This window comes from Lycorma delicatula, chromosome 3 (genome assembly GCF_047948215.1).
Source record: "Lycorma delicatula isolate Av1 chromosome 3, ASM4794821v1, whole genome shotgun sequence".
Classification (NCBI taxonomy): domain Eukaryota; kingdom Metazoa; phylum Arthropoda; class Insecta; order Hemiptera; family Fulgoridae; genus Lycorma; species Lycorma delicatula.
The window spans coordinates 144232416-144254245 of record NC_134457.1 but is presented as its reverse complement, the minus strand read 5'-3'; the positions used below and the strand labels follow the sequence as shown (position 1 = coordinate 144254245).

The 21830-nt window shown below is 26.3% G+C and overlaps 1 protein-coding gene across 3 annotated transcripts in view; it reads left to right on the top strand.

The window, feature by feature from the left end:
• Positions 1 to 21406, top strand: part of cindr (CIN85 and CD2AP related) — a 99196-nt gene extending 77790 nt beyond the window's left edge. For all 3 annotated transcript variants that reach the window (XM_075360725.1, XM_075360723.1, XM_075360724.1), the window contains one exon: positions 273 to 21406. In XM_075360725.1, the coding sequence (XP_075216840.1) occupies positions 273 to 425 (153 nt within the window). In that variant the 3' untranslated portion in view covers positions 426 to 21406. The remainder of the gene's footprint in view (positions 1 to 272) is intronic.
• The last annotated feature ends 424 nt before the right edge of the window (positions 21407 to 21830 follow it).

Here is a 21830-nt window from a genome sequence, read left to right as displayed (position 1 = left end):
AATTGCTCATTTTCATAAAATGGTTACATTGCAAAATGCTCAATAAATACATTCCTCAAAACAATTATCTGTGTGTTAGTCACACAAGTGGTACTTGTTTTTTATTGTTAAATAAGTAGGAGGTATATGCTATTTGCAGATTTGGAATGCATTACATCTGCATATGTCAATATTAGGCCAAAAACAGTTATTCAAGAGTTTTAATCTTATATAGATTAGGCTTTAATGTTTTATATCTTAAAATCTTTATTTATTATATGCTTGGTTCTCAGGTATTAAGACTAGAAGCAGCAGTTGCATCACAACAAGAAGTTTTTATGGAAGCAGTTAAAGACCTAACTAATAAAATTAATGAAGGAACAGAAAGAGTTCTACAAATGCAGCTTGACATAGAGAAATTGACAGATCTAGTGACACAAGTTTGAGTAAAACTTATTATTAGGAAAGTAATAAAAATAACTGTAATAATGAAACATTCCTCCTTTTGTAAGCATTCCTCAATTAATCTTCTGGGAAGATTGTACTGGGATCATTGCTTCCAACTAAATATTAATTTATTTATTTATTATTACATCCAGTAAATTCTATCTTAGTAAATAAGTAATTATTTAAATAAAATGCCAAATAAGGATATTTGTTATACACATGTATGTCTTTATTGTTATATTTAAGTAAACAGTATACATTCCAATTTTAGTGTTTCTTTTTTTATAAATGTTTTTAATAGTTTTTTTACAAAAATAATGAAAAATTAAGCTCAGTTTATGTATTTTATATGAAGACTTTTTCTTCAATTGTGTATGGTAGTTGTGAGTATCTGTAAAATTGTGTATTACGTATCTAAAATACATTTCTTATTAAAAAAAAAATATATATATATATTATGCATACAATGAATATGTATCTTAAATAAACATGTGATATAAAAAACACAACTACTTCATGATCATTGTTACATTGCATTTGGTCATCTGAAACTTATTTTTGTTAAAACTATTGAAAAATTCCACTTGATTATGGTGCTAAGAACATTGATGATTTAGTTGATCAAATTGGTCAGATTTTAATTAATATTTTGTAAAAAAATATAATAATGAATAAATTTTTCTATATTTATTTGCATATTTATCATTACAAGACATGTATATAAATTAAAAGTATTTATCAGTATAAGTAAAATGATTGTGAGATTTTGAATTTATTATTTTTAAGTTTACATGTGCAATATTTATTTCTTTGACATCGACTGTTAATATCATTAGCCTAAAAATTTCAAACAATATGCAGTTCCTCCAGTCACATGAAGATAACACAGTGTAATTTTACTATAAGGTATGCAGCAAAACTAGTTTATTGATATAGTTTTAATATGACATGAAATTTATTCTTAATGAGATTTTCCTTTATTAAAAAATCTTGTTATTTGAAGAATTCCAGGTGTAGGTAAATCATCTGATTTTTTTTTAGATCTGATTCATTTATAGAAATTTAATTTTCCTTTGCAGTAGTACCTCATTATTTATGTAGAATTTTATTTAAAATTAAATTATAAAGGTTATATGGCTTCAAAATAAAGGGCTGTTAATAAGTATTTAGCTATGTTGTCATAAAAGAGTAGCTTCTATAATATAACGAATGTTGTCGGATATTAATTTAATATTATAATTAAAAATTATTATTGAAGTGAATTAAAGTACTAAGAATATATTGAAAAACTACAAATATAACGTTAAAAGAAAATTGAAAATATCAGTACTGTAAAAGTAAGAACCTCTCTCTGCTAAATTAAATTATTTTCATTATGTAAAGAATTTGTTTTACTTCTGAATAAAAACAGTTAACTTTTTTTTAAATTAATTATATGTTCTAATGCTATGCAATTCTTTACTGTTAAAAACCAAAATAATATAGTGTATTGAAAATTCTATTAATTTTAAGGTATTAGAAAAACTTTTAAAAATATAACTAGTAGAAGAAAAAGAAAAATACAGTAAGTCGGTTATAATGAGATTTAAGGGACTGGCAGTATGTGCTTGTTACACCTGGATGCTCATTATAAATGAATGAGCTTATTCATACCTGAAAAAAATCTTCCCTCTAAACAAAGAGTAAATAACTGATACTCAGCACTAAAGTACAATGTTGTATAAGAAATTTGTTTGAATTTAAAAACAAATTAAAATATTGCATAAAGTTACTTGCACATATATATACTACTCATAAAATATATATTCATAAAAAATTGTAATTTTACTAAAATTGGTGAAGAGGTTATTTTCAAAATGAAACACTATAACTTATATAACTTGCTCTGGGACATACAGTACTGTATAGGCTTAACATTAATAAAATGTTAATTGTTTAAAACTTTAAAAAATTGTCTATAGATGCTTATACCTAAAACATTATTTGTTTCACAAAATTTCTTTACCAATTATTCTCTAAACTGTCTTGGGCTGCAAGGACAGAAATGACTGGGTTTCAGTTATTGTGTCATCCTCAGTTTCACTGATGGGCCTGTGTTTTACTTAATTATTTCTTCATCAGCTGGAGTTCAGTTATTAACACATTGTTGGCAGCATACACAATAATCGTTCCATATTACATCCATTAAATACATTTTTGGAATCGATTGTCCAAATCCACTCTGAGAGTGGTAATTAGTCTTCTGGCTCATAATCTTTAGCTGCAACTTAACTATTTGTCTTTCAATAATAAATAGATTTATTAGAGGCTATTTTTCACTAAACTAATTGTTAATGTCAAAATTATCGACACTGCCTTCTTCATTCTTAATTTTTGCTGTTTTAAATCTGTTCAGCCAACCATCACTACAAAGAAACCCTTTGTATCCTAACTGGTCAGCAAATTTTTCTGCCTAAATTTTCAAATTGGGTTCATTTACAGGAATATTTTCACACCTCTTCACTTTGAACCACATAATAAGAGCTTCGTCCAAAATTAGTTTTTTATCCTACTCTACAGTGATTTTTATCGAAAAGTTCTTTCAATGTATAACACATTTTTTGAGGTAGTAAAAGTAGAAAGCCCATGAGTTCTACACTTGTCAGAGTTGGATCATCTGTTTTCTAATTATTCAATTATCTTTAATTTGTTACACAGAAAGAACTTTTTGTTTAATGCTGAACATTAGTTGTATGCAGTAAAAATTTATCAAAAAATACCACAACACATTTGCAGAAAATACACTGACTTCAGCCAAAGTTAAAAATACAATAGTACAAACCCATTTAAGAATAGACTACCTGAACTTGAGTGTAAAATTACTCACCCTCATCGCTATACTGTCTGTATAAACTTAATAATAGTGAATTTGTGGAATTTCCCAGAATCCAGAAATAGTCAGTACCAAACTGTATATGGCTTACTACTGCCTGAGTTGTTTCTTATTATCCATTTTCACTTATTGTGAAGAGGTTATAACATTAAATATTATAAACATTCAGTACTAATGATGTTAACATTTAATTTCTGTACTTGTATTTTAAAATCGGAAGTTTTTTAATTACTCAGGAACAAGTTTATTATTTAAAAGAAAATAATTTGCTTGTTACTACCAACTTCGTTATTAGCTTGTTATAACAGACTTTATTGTACATTAATAACAGAAAACCATTTTTTATTTTTGCTCGTTACAACCGGATTCTGATTACAAAAATCTTGTTTTAAGAAACTTCTACTTAATGTAGATAAGCCTTATTTATGTGAATAATGAAAATAAAGTAGATAAGATATGATTGTCAGGAGTTTCTTTTGTTCTGGATAACATAAACTATTATTATTGTATAGAAATGTTTCAAAAATCATCTATTCACAGTATAGTGCTAAATCGTAATTCTCAGACACATTCTTGCTGTAACTGAATAATGAGGAACTGTTGTTTGTTTCTGTGATGACACAATACAGTCTTAGCCAAAACTATTAGTTCAATCAAGACACTGGAGAAATAATAAAGTAAATTTTAATGTAATGTCGATTACTTAGTAGATTTACAAATGTAGATTATTTATTTTTTTAAAGTACAATTATTATACCAAAAAGTCAGTAGATTACTCAAAATTATTTCACTTTATTTTCCATACATTCAATGAATTATGAAGACCAAATAATTAAATTCTAAGATTTTCTAAAGTACATTAAAATGTAGCAGCTTTAGAAAATATTTTATTATAAGTTTAAGATCTTAAAATTTATATATTATATTCATAAAATATCTTACTGGATCTATTTACGGGTAAATGTATTTCATGCAACTCTTCTTATTCTGTTTAAATTTTGAACTGTACATTGCTTCAGATTTTAGATGCACCGGAAAGAATATTAAAAAATAAAAATATGATTTAATAATAGTAAATGATATGTGCTTCATTTTTGTTTTGCAAATTTTCAGCAGCTGTAAATCATCTTACTACAGTGATTTTCTTTAGTGTCTGTTGCTTCATTGGTCTCATCATAATCATTCTGTACAATGTACTGGTTGCTTTATTCCCAGTTAATTAACTTTACACTTTTATCAACTTTTCACTTTTCATTAATTTTCTTAAAAAATTTTACCAAAAATAATTAGCCCTTCTAAGTCTTTTTGAAGCTGTCAATTTAGATTAATCTAAAAGTATATTCTCTCATAATAATTAGTGGAAGATAATATTAAGAGAGGCCATTTGCTTTTTTAATATGTTTTAAAAATTATAATGGAACAAGTATAGTATTTATAGAAATCTTTATAATAATTATACATACCTACAACCATAACAAGTAGGAGATGTGACAAAGAAAAACATTTCAGTAAAGGAGACAAGGTGTGTGTGTTATGTGTAGCTTCTCTCTAACTTTAAACTGATGAGGTTGTAAGTTATGGAAACCCAATCACTTCAGTATGAACCCATCGGGTTGGTCTACTGGTGAACGTGTCTTCGCAAATCAGGTGATTTGGAAGTCGAGAGTTCCAGCGTTCAAGTCCTAGTAGTTGGTTATTTTTATACAGATTTGAATACTACTACATCGTGGATACCTGTGTTCTGTGGTGGTTGGGTTTCAATTAACCACACATCTCAGAGTTGTCTAACTGAGACAGCACAAGATTACACTTTATTTACTCATACATATCTTCCTCATTCATCCTCTGAAGTAATACCTGAACGATAATTCCCATAGGCTAAACAGGAAAAAGAAAGAACCACTTCAATATGAGAATAATTAAATTCTAAATTAAATTATCTAAAGTATATTATGAAACAGCTGTAGAAAATTTATTATAATAAATTATAAGATGAATATTACAGTCAGCTTAAACAGTATTAAAATGTATGTATTACATCAGTAAAATATCTAATGGGATCTATCTACAGGTAAAATAAATCTTTTTTATGCTGACAGCCAGTTGATGTCACAGAAACAGAGGATGACCTGCAAAGATCAGTTGTAAGAAAATTGACAAGTTTACATCCATCACAGATTGGCGTTACATCCACGTTTCTATTTCAAAAATGAAGACTTTTAATCTTCATGCGCAAAGAACTAGTTTATATTATATCTAGAAAATATTGTCCTAGAACAAGTATCTTGCTTCACATAGCTTGGATATAATGTAGCCTTTAAAACTAACATAGAAGTAAAGGTAATAATATTAAGATGTTTAATGCATGGCATTATCTTTATTACTGAATGATAGTGAAATTAGATAAAAATCAAGATGAGACTGCAGGAATGAAGTTGTTGTGAACAGTCACAACTTATGTACTTTAAGAGGGCTTGTAAAAAGTTGTGATTAAGAAGTGATCTTGGCAGGAAAAAAGACATCTTAAGATTTGGAAGAAAGTGTTTAAAACAGAGATCTATTGATACAGCATGATGAAATTATAACACTTAAATGTTTTTTGAATGTCTTGAGTACCATTCATTGTGGCAGAAGAAATTTGGAAGACCAAAAATGAGGAGTTAGAATAGACACAGGGCCTATTGAGAGCTTTGTAATGTGCAAGGTAGTTTGAGAAGCAGAAACACTGAAAAAATATATAATTTGATAAATGATTATTTAATTTTAACCTAATCAAACATTTTTGCTGCTTGCACTGTCAACTGCCTATCCACACTAACTTTAATGTTTCTATTAAAGAATTAGTCTTAAAACTGAATTTATAGTAGAACATCTAACAAAATCGTTGGTTTTCTCAGAAAAAAACAGAGGTTTACACAGAAGTGTGACTTGATTAGTATTATCAGCCTTAACTGTTTCAGTTACTATATTTGTAATAATGCAGTTTGGCTCCTTCTTCCAGTGTTACCAGCAGCATGGAGGACCTTTCTGTGGATTAATAAAAACATCATTTGATTTAAAAATAAGAAATTAAAATAATAATACAGGTGATCAAAATCTAGCTTACTCAAAGAATTATAAAATAACAATGCTGCTGCCTAGTATCATTCTACACTGAAGAAAAATGTTCCAAACCATCAAAATAAAGATTTAGCAGAAGTAAACAGATTCAGGAGTATTTCTCATTTGAAGGAAAGGGATTTTTTTAGTATAATAATATCTTTTATTATTATATAAATAATATCTTTTTTTATTATAATGATATCTTGGTCATATAGGGAAAAGTTTGTAATGGACTGAAAAATGCCAAGTGCCATGGGCGATTTATTGATTTAAATTACAGTTTTGTTTTTATTTTTTGTCTGTGAAAAATCATTTTGTAGTTATTTATTGTTTCTAACTGATTTCTAAGTTGTTACAGTGTTAACTGTCATAAATTATTTATGAAAAAGAATAATTTGAGTGCATGTATTTTGTTTGGCTTTTTAGATAGTAAGGTTTTTATGTTGTTCTGATCACGTACATTATGTCTTGAAATTAGATTCAATGAGCACTTTCAGTTAATCTCAATTGTTAGTGAATTTTATTGGTTAGATAATAAATATTCTTAAATAACTTTTAATTAAGGCATGTATGATGGTCACTCAAATATAAACTGAAATCTTGTTGCAACTTTGTGTGATGGAATATTTCTTTAAATGTGTAGAAAATTATTTTCCGTATAATTTCCATTAATTTAAAAAATTTCTGCTCACAAGTAGAGGTAGTGTTTTAGATTACTGTTTCATAAACTGTAGTTAGATAATAATACCAATAACTCAAAACATACCATCTCTTAAGTACTTTACATTTTTGACCTATCTGTGCCTCCTTAAGAGATTCAAACAATAACTTGCATGGCGTTAAGTTAGAACTGTAATGAGGGATGTTCACATCACATTTAATGCATTTGAGTCAGTTTTTGTGTTTAGTTACTGCAGCAGCATGTGGTCAAGCATGTCATGAAGATGCAACCCATTGCATCTAAAATAGTATTTATGATGTCTAATGGATTTTCAGTAAATATTCTTGAAAGTGAAAAGAACCAAAAAAATGTGCATTTTATTTCAATTATATGATTTAATTATTTTTTTAATTGGACACTGATTTGTGAAAGAGCAGAAAAATAATTTTTTTTATAAATAAACTCGGTCCATGAATGAACCTGATTTTGATTATCAGTATCCATAGAGATTCATCGTTAAAATGGTAATCTTATATCAGAAACATGAATGGCTGTCATTTTAAGTAAAATTTGATGATTTTTTTAAGTATTAAATTTGTATTTCAGTTTTATTTTTAAACACTTAATTAAACCCAAAAACATGAAAAAAGTGCATCTTAAAGTGTAAAGCGATACAGTAATATAAAATTAAATTAGTTTTCTCCATTAAATACTTTATCTTATTGTGCCTACTTATTAATCAATAACCTTTTCCTTTCATCTAACACCAACTTTATTATCAAAAGATTTTATATTTTCTAATGTAATAATTTATAAATTTTCTAATGACAGTTTATTACAAAGTTGCAAAGTGAATTTTTTGTTTAGCATCTGTTTATGCATATAACTTCCAGTCATAATCAAATAAAAGATCAAATATGAATATATTATAGCATAGGTTTTTTGTAAATTATATTTATGTATCATATGAATTAATGTATAACAATTAGTCTAATGATTATTGTTACTTTTCCATATATATTTTTTTCACTTGTATATAATAATTTTTAAAAATGTAGACTATATAACTTGTTTGTTAACACTTTTTTTATAGCATTTTTCTATCAAAAATTAGTCATACTTCATTAATATATTATTTACTTTCACTGTACTTATTTCTTTTAACTTATTATGTGTTCCAATTATATTATGTATACCAACCTAGAAATTGAAAATTTATTATGTTAATCACATTTCTCAGAAAACTTACAAAATTAATAAATGATCAATCAGGAATTGACTTTGTGTAACACCACAAATCCCTTATATTAATTTACTCGAATGAAAATCTATTATTGTTTTTTAAAGGGTCGGCAGTAAATTTTTTCTCTTTGAAAGCATCATTAGTTTCCACTTTTACCCTTTGAAAGATATCTTTCTTCTTGGATTATTACTTGGAATTACTCCATTTTACAACTCTTGGCTCTGACACCTTTAACCCATTCACACAATTTGCTAATGTTAAAAGTAGGTATGATTCCATCACAGTAATGCAGCTGCATCCTTACCGTTGACAAGAAGATTTCAAATAATTTAAATATTACATTGCTGCTATAATTATATCAAAGAAATATAAGTAATTTAGAAGAATTAATTATAAAAAATGAAAGTTGTAATTAACAGCTGTTAATGCATAAATAACAAGACAGCAATAAAAATGGTACAATCTTAACCATAAAATTTGAAAATACAGGTGATAGCCTTTCATTTAAAAAAATACAAAATCTTTTTTACTGTGATGTCATAGTTAACATTCATTTATTTATTTCTGGAATAAGTTATCTTAAATTTCTTCATAAGAATAAATGGCTTGACGATTCTTCACATGACCCTTTCTTAAGAACTCTATTTAAATATATTTTGTTGTACTATAACTTTAGAATTTCACATTTTATGAAAATTTGATTATTCTGAGTCGTAACTTTTATGTATTTAATTTTTATTTAATCTAAACAAACAAGCTATATTGTTTTAAATTAATATCTGTAATATTGTTAAGATAAAGTCATTAATAGTTACACAAAAATATATAAATGTATAAACTTTGTAGATTTCTAATATCTATGACTATAAATCTAATTAATACCATTATTATTAAATTAGTCTGTTTATAATATTATATTAATAATAGTTAACAGTATTAGAAATTATAAATGTTGCTTCATAGATTAAAATTAATACAAACATAATGCCCAATATTGCTATAGACAAAATAAGCATTACTGTATAAGTAATTTAATTAAATAATAAAATAGTTATACTTATAAAACCGAGATGTGATAAAAAATATCTTGCCGTGTTTTACTTTTATGTACAGTCTCTTCAGATTCATAATTTAGATTTTATATTTGCTTTATCATTCTTCTGATGCACACCAGTTTTCCCATATTTTTTTTTTCAAGGAAAGAAGCTAAGAAAAAATGTACTTAACGAAAGAGTAGCTAACAGTTTGATGTTAATTTTATTGACCATAGGTTCAAAATAATGTACTTTACATAAATTACAAACACTTCATCGTTGAGACAAACAAAATACTGACATCACATGCTAGTTGATATTAGTAATAGCTTGCTTACTTACTTTAGATAAGCTGCCTTGAATTTGATTGGCAATCAACTGATATATTTTTTTAAAACTGATATATTTTCACCTATCATTCACCCATCTTGTCATTGTCATTAAAAGAAAACTTGTAGAAAAAACATTTTCAATTGACCAAATTATCAAAACATTACAATTACGAATATTAAGAATATATTGTTTACTGTCTGATTGTGATACTAGTAAATATATTTATTTACAAGAAAAAAATATTATACTGTAATATAATAAATATTGTACAATATAAAATAAAATCAAGAATCAATGAAAAAATCAAAATATTTTTAAATGATGAAAATTTGTTTTTTTATATAATATAGAACAATCAAGTGCTTAATATAAACTAACGCTTATCCTTCATGAGATTTGTTTTTTTTAGTAGAATATTGAATACTTTAGGTGCTGAGAATTTATATTTAAAGTTTTTTTTTTTTAGTCCACCTTTATATTCTTGTTATTTTATAATCCATACCGAGAGTGGAGTATCATTTTCTTTTCAGATCACTATCACTAGTGTCCTAGAAATTATTTAAATAAAAATTGATTACTTGAATGGATCCCTAATCAAAATTGTAAGCAATCAATGTTTCAAAAGAGAACCACCCATTTTGAAATTGGAGGAAACAACATAACAAACATGACTAATGAGTGACCCTTACTTAACATTGAAGTGTAACTTGAGCTACTCTGAATGTAAAGAAGTACATTTCATTGTTCTTCCCCATATACAAAAAAATAATATTTTTGAATTTCTACTGTATGGTGGTTAAATTTTTTTTATCACATCTCTCTTAATGTAATTAAATGATTTTTAATATGTTTTTAAAAATTTGATACGTTGGAAATACATTGTTAACATACATTTTATACAACATTTCTTACTTTCATAATTAATTGATGTTTTTCATTAAGAAAATTATATGTATTGTTATTTGGAATTCTAATGCAAAAAATTGAAAAAAAAATTGATCTATCAATACTTATTAGGTTTTTTATGATTAATTACAGTAGATTTTGTTTTAATTGATTTTCTTCAAACAGTGCAGTGGATTATCATTTTCTAATCAGAATAGAAGTCGCAGTAGTCTCCTAGAAATTATTTAAATAAAAATTTATTATTTGAATGATCACTAATTGGAAACTGTATGCAATTATTTTTTTTCAAAAAGGAAACCACTCATAAGAACTTTTTTATGGTTTATAACACAGATGAAAATTCTGAGTTAATCATTTTTTTTTAAATTATACTCTAATCTAAGCACTTCTACATGCTTCTAAGAACTACATACTTTATTGTTCATTATTAAGAAGACCTGTAGAATAAAACTTTCATTACTCTCTTATAAACCTTTAATCTCTACACAATATTTTTTTTTAGGATTCATGTATACCTGTAATTGGACTGTAAGGATACCATTTAAAAATTTTGTAGAAATTAATTTGTCCATTAAATAATGGATAAACACATGATTTTTGGTTTTAAGGAAGTAATGTATAACACCTCTCCTGAAATATTCTTTTCTTTTTTTATTTGTGTGACAGTTTTTAGTAAAGGTAACTTTATTTTCATAAAAATCACTTCAGCAATTTTTATGTGATGTTTACATAAAAGATAATCACTTTAATTGTATTTATATTAAATAAATCTAGTCAATTTGTTAAGATGCAGGTCATTTTGGACAGGGTCTACTGTATTTAAAAATGTTCTACTTAATGTTAAGTGTATTGTAATTTTGGTTTTTGTCAGTTTTAAGATCTGAGGAAACAATAGAATATTTTATATGAAGTACTACCAACTTTTCAGGCTTTAATAATTCTTTTATTTAAAAATAAAAGTTTAACTGAGGAATGTGCTTATCATTAATTGTTGTATAAGATAATGATTAAACTGGAAGAATATTACCAGATTTAAGGAGGTGAGAAATGAGTTTATTTCCTTTATAAACGTTTTTTTAACTAAGACTATTGAGTGTCCAATGATTGTGGTTAGTCAGTGCTACATCAGTGAATATGTGGGAATTGTTATTTCTATATTTTCATGAGATACTGAGAGTGCATCAATATACCACAGAAATTTGTAGCACTCTTTTTTGTAATTTGGCTGTAATAATTCTATTTAATTTTTGTTATAAATTAACATGGTGATTTTTTTTTTATTGTTGCTAAACTGTTTTTTTTTAGAAAAATCTTTTGAACTAGTACTTAAATTTGTTATACTGCGGCATTTTATTTATTCCATTGTACATAATAGTATAGTTGAATTTAGTTATAGTAAATAACTATTGCCATAATAATTTATAGAGAATTTAAAATTATATTTTTAATATTGATGTATTATTATTTTAATTGTTATAGATTCTTTTATTTTTTAAATTAAAAAAAAAAAAATAGTTATAAATTGTCAATTTATCTTTATAATTTTTAAAATAGTATTCCATTTCTTTTCATTCCATTATTTTGGGCTGGGGAGATGCGATAAGTCTATTATTAACACTTTGCAGATGTTTATAAAAGTATTTGTGATGTCGCTTATTACTTACTCTTTTCTTGTAGCTTATATTTTTAAACAATTATGTATAATTAAATGCAGTAATGAAATTTTAAAACAAAGTTTATTTTTAAATGATAATGGTTTTTTTTAGGATATAATTTTTAGGATGGTTTTTTTTTAGGATATAATTTTTAGGAACCACAAATTTTCTGTTATATTCTGTAGTCATGTTTTAAAATATAGAATGTTTTAGAAAAAATGGTTTTAATGTTGAAAAGTTTAATTGAAAACATAGGAAAATTTTAAAAAAAAGTTGTATAAGATAGTTGATTGATTAATAATTAACATGGTATCAATAAAATATTGTCAGAAATACATCCTATTTAGAAATATCATTTCTTAACTTAACTAGACTTCTCAGTATATATGTCTCCAAAGGCAGAACTACTTCATGATCTGCAATGATTTTTTTTCTTGGCTTGGATTTTTCAAGTCTACAGACAATATTTATAGTAACTTGTGATATTATTTTTACCGTATGTATTAGTATAATACTAAATTCAAGAAATAAAATTAAGAATCCAATTGATATTCTCAAAATAGAAAAGGAGCGTACTAGAAATTTTAGTATAATCTGTTGCTGTAAAGTACCATTGTGGAGTTTATTTTTATTAAATCAATGTTAGGATATTGATTGATCATGTAATTAAAATTGCTTGTATACATTTTTTTATCCACTTTTCTGTTTGTGTAATCTTCAAAGTGTTAATATTATTAGGTATACTTTGCCATAATTTTTGTTTTTAATGCCTTATATTTGTTATATATATATATATTTCTTTTTAGTTATTATTTTAGTGTCTGTTGAGTAGTTAACTGTTTATACCTATATTAAAAATGATATTTTTAAATAAGCAATATAATATAAGCTTGTATACATTTTGTAAATATGTATACATTACTAGTATTATTATTACATTTTTGTGTGCATTTATTATTTTATATTATATATAATAGTATTGGGTTATATACTAATTTATTTTTTTTTTAATTTATCTTATTTACTGAATTTATATAATAATTACATTCCAAAGTTGTAATATTTATGTAAAACAACATATATTATTTATTGTGATGATTTAAAAATTAATTTTTATATTACATGATTTTGATAAAGCGTACTTAAGTTTTAAAATATAAAAAAATAATCTTCATATGTACAGTTGTCCCAGCTGTTAGTGTTTTTTGAACTCAAAAATGTACCTTTTTCTAATAATATTATAGCCTCAGTTAAAATATCTGGTTCAAAATATGTGAAAACAATGTTTTTTACAAGTACATAGCCTCCAAATTTTACATTAATTTTTGAAGAAATAGTTATTTTACACTAGACAATCCTACTATGAACATAAAATTGTTTTTCCAATAAAATTCTGATTGTGATTTAGAAATCATAGTTCTATTTCATTCATTAGTTATTATTATATTATTAAATAATTTGGGCCAGAGTCAGATATTTTCACGAATACTGTAATGCTCTCCTACAATAATCCACAAAAGAAAGTTAGCTTTGCTTTAATTAATTTTACAGCGATCTACAAATTGATAGAACAACACATTGCATTTCTGACAGGCTGAACCAAATTTAAAATATCATGTGATTCAAAAAGTTACTTTACAAAGTTGTGTTCTGTGTTACTTCACAATATGTAAATTATGAAAATTTATAATAATTACGTAATATATATAATATAATATAATATATATATTATATATTATTGTTAATATATATATTACATAATTTTTTTTTTCTATAAAAAATTATTGAGATAACTTAAATAATTCAGTTGAGGTCTTATTTCATAGGAAAAGACATCAAGTTTAACATTCACTTAGGTTCGATATGTCTTCCATTTGTAATGCAATGTACATCCCACCTGAAGTCTTATCTCAACAAGATCAACAGACAAAGGTGGTATATAAACTCAGTCTTTCATAAAGCCTCACAGGAAATCATATAGTGGGTTCAAATCTGGAGACTGAGGTGGCCTTGCAATTGGACCTTCACGACTAATCCACCAACCTGGGAATCGAGCATCAAGAAAATCTTGGTCATCATCGTCTAAGGAATTTAAAAATTTTGAAACATGTCCAGATAAATGATACCATTTACAGTTACCTCCTTGGGCCGTGCAGTCTTTGTTTGCCTAGAGCACAAAACATATTAAACTTAGGGCTATCACTATTGTGCTGTAAAGTTTCACGAGGGTTTTTGCTACACCATATTTGGCAGATATGGGTGTTAACTTCGCCATTGATGTGAACATTCACTCATCACTAAAAATTACATTGTCTAAAAATATGTCGTCTACAATTCTAACCATCATTTCCACACAAAACTGCAGCCGAGAAACTTTTTTCATTATCTGTGTTGAACTGTGGTTAGTTTGTATGGCTTCAAGTGCAGTCGTTTACGTAATGTGCACCAAACAGTTGTTTACGTAATGTGCACCAAACAGTTGTTTCTGGAATGCCATTCTCATGTGACAAATATTGAGTTGATTTCTTCGAACTAAATGCAGAGCTTTCTCCAAGTTGTTCCACAGCAGCTTTGGGACACATGAGTGTCCTGCTGATTTTGTATTTTTAACAAACAACCTGTGTCTCAACGAACATTTGGTGCCAAGAGTAAATTGCATGCCTCCTGGTAGGCACACGGCCTCCTAGTAGAGAGTACGGTAGTACTCTATGAAAAGTTATGCTAAATTGTAGTTGCTGACTACCAATCGTGAAACCAAAACTCAGTAGCACATCCAACACCAGTCAATCCATTTTTAATAGTACTGATAGCCGAATTCAGAACTAATGAACTATGAGAGTCAAAACTTGATTGAGATTTAACCAAATCTGTAAGTTATTTAAATAAATTTTTATATACTTTTAAAGTTGTGAAGTCCTTTTTGAATCACCCAGTAAAAGTACTTGTATTAAAAATTAAATTATTTTAAATTTTGATCTTTTATGTATGTAAATGTGTGTGTATATATATATATATATATATATATATATATATATATATATATATACTTATATATATAAATTTTGATTTGTAATTTTCACCAACCACTGTCATGGACAACAAAATCGTAAATTTTTTTGTAATTATTCCTCTTTTTGGATCATTTCTTATTCTGGGAGGGTATAATCCAAAAGAATTTATATTACAGTAGAGAAGAATGAAAATGTGACACTGCATTGTATTAAGATAGATAGGTAAAAAATCACCTACAAATGTCATGGTATTGTTTTTTTTTTCCTTCCAGTAAATATATTCATGTAAAATGAATAATAGTTTGCCTTAAAAACAGTTGTTTTTTTCCATTAATCACAATATTAAAAAAATTGGAATATTTGTTGAAAAATAAAAGATTCAATATTTTAATATTGTAATTTTTTTATTATTACTATTGTACCTATTTTTGTTTTATTACCTTAAAATTGGTCAATTGCACCAATCCCTTAAATCTACATTTCTGTATATTCCAAGATCCATGGAAGAATCTATATGATGTGAATAATAGTGAATCCTGTATACATTTACATATTGTCAAGTTGTTTTTGTTTTTTTTGTGTATACCTATGATAGAGTTAAATTGTTAAATAACTCTAGATAATAATTACTAATTTAAAAACACACTATTATTAATAAAATACATTTGAACTGAGTTTTTCTTTAATTCACTATTATAGAAAATAGTAATCGGATGCTTAAGAGGATTTATCTAAAGTATTTTTAAAACAACTTATGCCCAATTACTATTACCAGTTATGATGATATTTTTATTTTTTAATGCATGAAAGATGTAAATGCCATTAGGATTTCAACTTAGAACCTCTGGTTAAAATGCAGAGCTAGCGTAAGGATGTTTATTTTGACTTCCCATGGTTTAAAGCATTATTTGAAATGTAAGAAAAAAATAAATTATTCAAAACAATATTCTAACGTATACAAATCAAACATTGCAAAGACTGGTTTTCAAAAACTGATAGTGCATTGAAAAATGGACATTGAACTAATGAACTCGTTATTTCTTGAGTATTTTATTTAAAATTTCTACCTGCTGAACAGGGGTTCTAATGTACTTCATAAATAGGTGAAAGAAAGAAATGAGTTATTCTCATTATGATTAATATTTAATTACACTTTTTGTTATTTGAAATATGCATTAATTTTATTTCAATATTTTCTTTGGATTCACTTTTAGTGCAGTTGCAACATACAGCTTAATTAAAAATAGGTTAATATTCAGCTAAAATTTTATTACCAATTGTTTCAATTTATTTTAAATTCTAGGAGATTAAGAGAGATCTGGCTTTATCCAATAAATATCTCAACCACCAGTTTGATTTTTCTTGTAGAAAACAGTCTTCCTGACAATCCTGTGAGTAGATTCACAGCCCCACTGAGCCCATTAGAGAAGCAGCTACCCTGCTGGCTGTTAATAACTGCCGGCATGTTGCTATACAAATTAGAGTAATGGCTGATGTAACTCCTATGTTAACTGTACAAGAAGGGAGGGATGAAAGGTAAAAATAAACTGAGTGGATAGAAAGGAATCAACTTACGCTGGGATTGCCTTTCATGACTTAAGTATATTTTTACAGGTCTATTAAACTTATTCCTCTTATTAAGATTTTTTAGGTGGTAATATATTCATACTTAACACTTTTGAGTATAAAAAAACCACTGCTTTTGATAAATTTTAATTATTTGTTATAAATCCAAATTTTGATGTTTTTTTAACAATATCAGAGTTATTCTTTTGTCTGTTTTTTTTTAATGTTCAGTTTGAAATAAAACGGTTAAAAAAATATGCAATTCTTAGTGTTAATATTGTTAGACACTAATCCATTCTCCAAGTACGATTTCAGTATCAACTCCTTCATCCTCTCAGCCTTTTTCTATCTTCAAGACTTTTCTGATTTTTGTTAAAATAACCTATCATTAGATTTAATTGCTGAAGTTACATTCTGTATATTTTTACTGAACAGCCGTCCATATTATAAAATAATTCTAAGTTTCACATTTTTAAGTTATAATATGAGAAGCACCAATATAAATAATTCTGGATATTTTTTGAGTTAGATAATTGGTCCAGGCCTTTTTTGTCCAAAGATTTAAATACTGTATGTTGAATTTTTTATTGTACATTAAATAGGCATTACTTCATATTTTTTTCTTCCTGAAAGTAATGAAGCTGTTTACATATTTAATTGTGAACATAAAATGAACAGTTCTGGAGATTTTTGTCATAGTAAACAATCTTCAAATGTAAAACATTATGCCATTAATTATTATAACTTCTCCATTAACATCAGGAATGGTGCAAAGGGTAAATACTGGCTTTTAAGTGTGAAAATGAAAAATTAAGATCTGTTGCCAGATAAAAGTTATAATATTAACAGTTTATCATTAATTTAACTGATATACCTTACTGAAAACCAATTACAACCTTTAAATCTATAGACATTGTCATGGTGATGCTCTCTGTTGTCAAATATAACAAAAATATGAACAAGTGATATGGTCACTGTTATATATGTAATACATGGTAATAATGGTCATATAGAGCCAGATTATCGTAATCATTTATAAAGTTTTAAAATGCATACTAATAGACGGTTCTGCCATTCTAACACTACTTCTATATCATTACAAGTGTCTATACATACCATTTTAATATTTATGCTACAATTGTATCAAATTAGAATACTGTCAGTTTCTGTGTTGTCTTGTAGTTAAATATATAGCCACTTCTAAAATAAATATGCAATTACCTGCAAGTCCAAACTACACAAAGTAGCATCAGTTTCAGATTAAGGTTGGTATAGTGATCATTCAGCAATGCTTTTTATTCAACTAGTCCTGGGTTTGATTCCCAGAAAATTATTTTAAAATCTACATTGACCATTCAATGCACTTACATAGTTGTGTGGTACTAAGGATAATGAAATATTTTAGGCTTTAAAGGTAATTATTCAATATAGTTTTTAATGCAGAAAAAATGATTTGCACTCATACAATTTATACATACAAAACAAAAAAGAAGTGGCCACACATTGAACATGTAAGTACCCAGTACTTTTAGACACTACAACTCATAGCTGTATTTTAACAATATAGTAATAAAATTCTGATAGTTTTAATGAATACTGTAAATGTAATTTATAAATGTCTTAGAAAGTGAGGGCATACTTAGATCTGTGTTGTAACCCTGAATTATATAACTGCATCTCTTAATTAGTTAATTTGCATATCTTTGAAAAATTTTATTACAAAAGTAAAATATTATTAAGAAAACGTAAATACTTGGGTAATATTTTACATTTCATAAAGTTTATATGTCATCATATCCTACTAGTCCATTCCATTAAGATGATGCCAGTTACACAATCTATATTAAGTTACATTACTGGAATAAGTTTTGTTTTTTCACTGAGATTATTCTATCATACAACAAGGTCTTATCACAGTGCTAATAATTAGACACTGACAGTGGAAAGTCTGAGACAAAGGAATTAATTTCAGTTAAAAGTAACCATAATAGGGCATATTCAGTCAAAGTCTCAGATAAGCCTAGACTGTAGTGATGTTAACCAATCATTCATGCATTGGATTAATTATTCACCAATAGTGATATTTAATCCCTTATAAAGTAGAAACTGTTATAAAACACTTTCAAGAGAGCGGAATAAATTATTTGTTTCATTACTATATGTTGCTTGCTTTCTTTTAACCGATATACATAGAACACTTTTCTTTTTTTTTACTACCTCAGACATGCTTTTGCACTTATTTTAATGAAGATAAGATGGTGGTGGAACAATAGATTAAAAAATTAGCAGCCCCTTGCCAGTAATCAAACCAAATGATCTAGAAGTTAGTATGCTACTCGCTTATAGAAGTTGTACTAATCTAAATGTATAATCATTACCTGTGTAGAACAGAGGAAAAGTGTCATTTTTAAGGTTGAATATCAGCTCCATTTTCATTTATTGACATTGTAAGTGGCATGAATGCACTACCAACAGTAATAGTCAGCTCAGTAAGAAAGGCAACAGGAAACCACTTTTCAGTAAGGTTGCCACAAGATTTAGTTATTAGAATTAAGTACACAATTTTTTGTGATTGCAGCTTATAGCACGTCAACAATCATTTGTTATGACACCTCAAGTGTAGGTGCCAAATATCAATATTTGGTATTATAATTAATATATTTGTATCAACCATTAATAAAAAAAAACAAAAAAAAAACTGATATTTACTAAATTGTTAAATTTAGTAAATAAATCAGGTGAACTTATGCAAAGATATTATGTTTTTTTTGTCTTCCTTCATCATAACTTATATACTGTGTTCTTTATTAAATATTTTTTTTAATTCTTATTTCATTATTTGTTTATATCAGTCTGACATAATTCAAATGTTAAATTGTTACAAAAAATTATACAATGATATTTGTTGGGTAAATTACCTAAATGGATTTTTACACAACCACCCAAAAAGAAGTGTAATGTAAGGGTGTATGTATGTATACTTGTTCTGTAGTAGCTCAATGGCTTTACCAATTTAGATGTATGACCGTATGTTGGAATTCTTACATTAACGGGAGTGTCATAGGCTGTTTAAATATGTATATGTTTAAATTTAAAAAATTTCAAAACAAAATTATACTGTATACAAAAATGTCATCCACATGCTCTTTAATTATCCTAAATTAGAGCAATGTTTTTTTTGGCAGTCGTGTTTTTTAATATTCATCTCTTGTTTAATCTTATGTTTGTTTTGCTTCATTTTTTTATAACACTATAGTAACTGTCTTTTCCTATTTCAATCATTTAATTTTATTAATGTAAAACTAATTATAGTTTTTGATGTATATTTTTTGTTTTATCTATTTACATATATATATATATACATGGGTTTACATTTACCTTGTATACATTGATGTCATAACATCTTACTTTTATTTATCTTTTTATGTAATGTAAATTATACTTAAGTAAAACATTTTATTCTGGCATTTCCTTATATTAGTTTTTTTTTTTTTTACATCTGAAATTACAGGATGACAAGCATGATTTACACTAAATAGCTAAGTCATAATTTATTTAATTAAGGGTATGCAATCATCTAACAACCAACAAATTTAACTATAAATATCAAATTACAATCTGGCATTTAGTCTTTAAAGTCTCAGGTCAACCAATCTTAGATTTGAATTACCTATTCCCTGATTTGAGTCTGGATTGTGGTATATAAAATCAGATTTAAATTGTGGGAGTTAAGAAATTATATCAATTGGAATAATCTATTTATTTATTTTTTAGAGAAAAGACCATAATATATTAAAATATCAAACAACTTTCCATTTATCATGAAGTCAGTAAATTGGAACAAATTTAAATATAGATATGCAAAAATAGTTCAGTAACGAATTTAACATCTCTAATTTATTTTTATTAAACTCTACCAGTATAGTGTTATGGTTATTCAATGATTAATACAAGTATTATTTGCCTTTACAAGGCAAATTTTATTCTGATATATCTGAACATATTTATATTCTGAACATAACTGTACCATACAATGCTGCTTTCATATCACTTCATTTTTCTCTAAAATGCTGTATCCATATGCATGCATACAATATATTTACAAATTTGAATTCATAATTATGATTTAGCTGTTAGTGTTTTATGTATTTTATGCAGTTATATATTAAAATTATTCAGAATGAATAAAATGTTAAAATGAAGTTTATTTACAAATTTACTGCCAATGAGTCATGTCAGTTATAAAGGTTCTTCCAAAATTACCAATCGCCAATGAGCAAGTAATTGTACATAATGTTAAACATGAATCATTTAAATACCACTAGTATAGTGTATTTGTTGTATGTTAAAATATTCCAGATAGTGGAATCTCACTAGCTACTGAATGTTAAGTAACATCAGTAGGAATAAAGGTTGTGTAAAGTGAAAGAAGAGGCCTTAGTTTTTCTTCAAATTTGATTCGTTGTTTTGTGTTCTGACAATTCATCATTTATGTATAGAAAATACTTTGAATTGATGTAGTTCTTTAATTATTAAGGATTGTGAACCAGTATTACTGTTGAAGAATTGAAATAAAATCTTAAATATTGTTTTCTAATTTGATTAGATATTAAACCTTTTATTCTTGTTAAATAATCATTTTTTGTTCCAGCCCTGATATGTGGAATTCTAAAATTCTCTTCTCTCCTCTTGTAGGGTTTAAAATGAAATCCATATGTAAAACAAAAGAGATTATTGTTTTAGGATAAAAGGTTCCCTATTGATCACAAATGTAATACCTAATAAAATTATTTTCCCATCCTATTTGGAGTCTTAAAGGTTAATTTTTGATTATTTTAAGGCATGATTAGCAATCAAAGTCATTTTAAAAACCTACAAAAGCATTTACATATCAATTCTTAATTTTTGTTAAAACAATATCCTGAAACTAAAAAATTTATGGCTGTTAATTTGAATTTAAAAGTTTTTAAAACTTGATATTTTCCTAAAAGTACAAGAATTGTATTTATACTCCCAGGAAC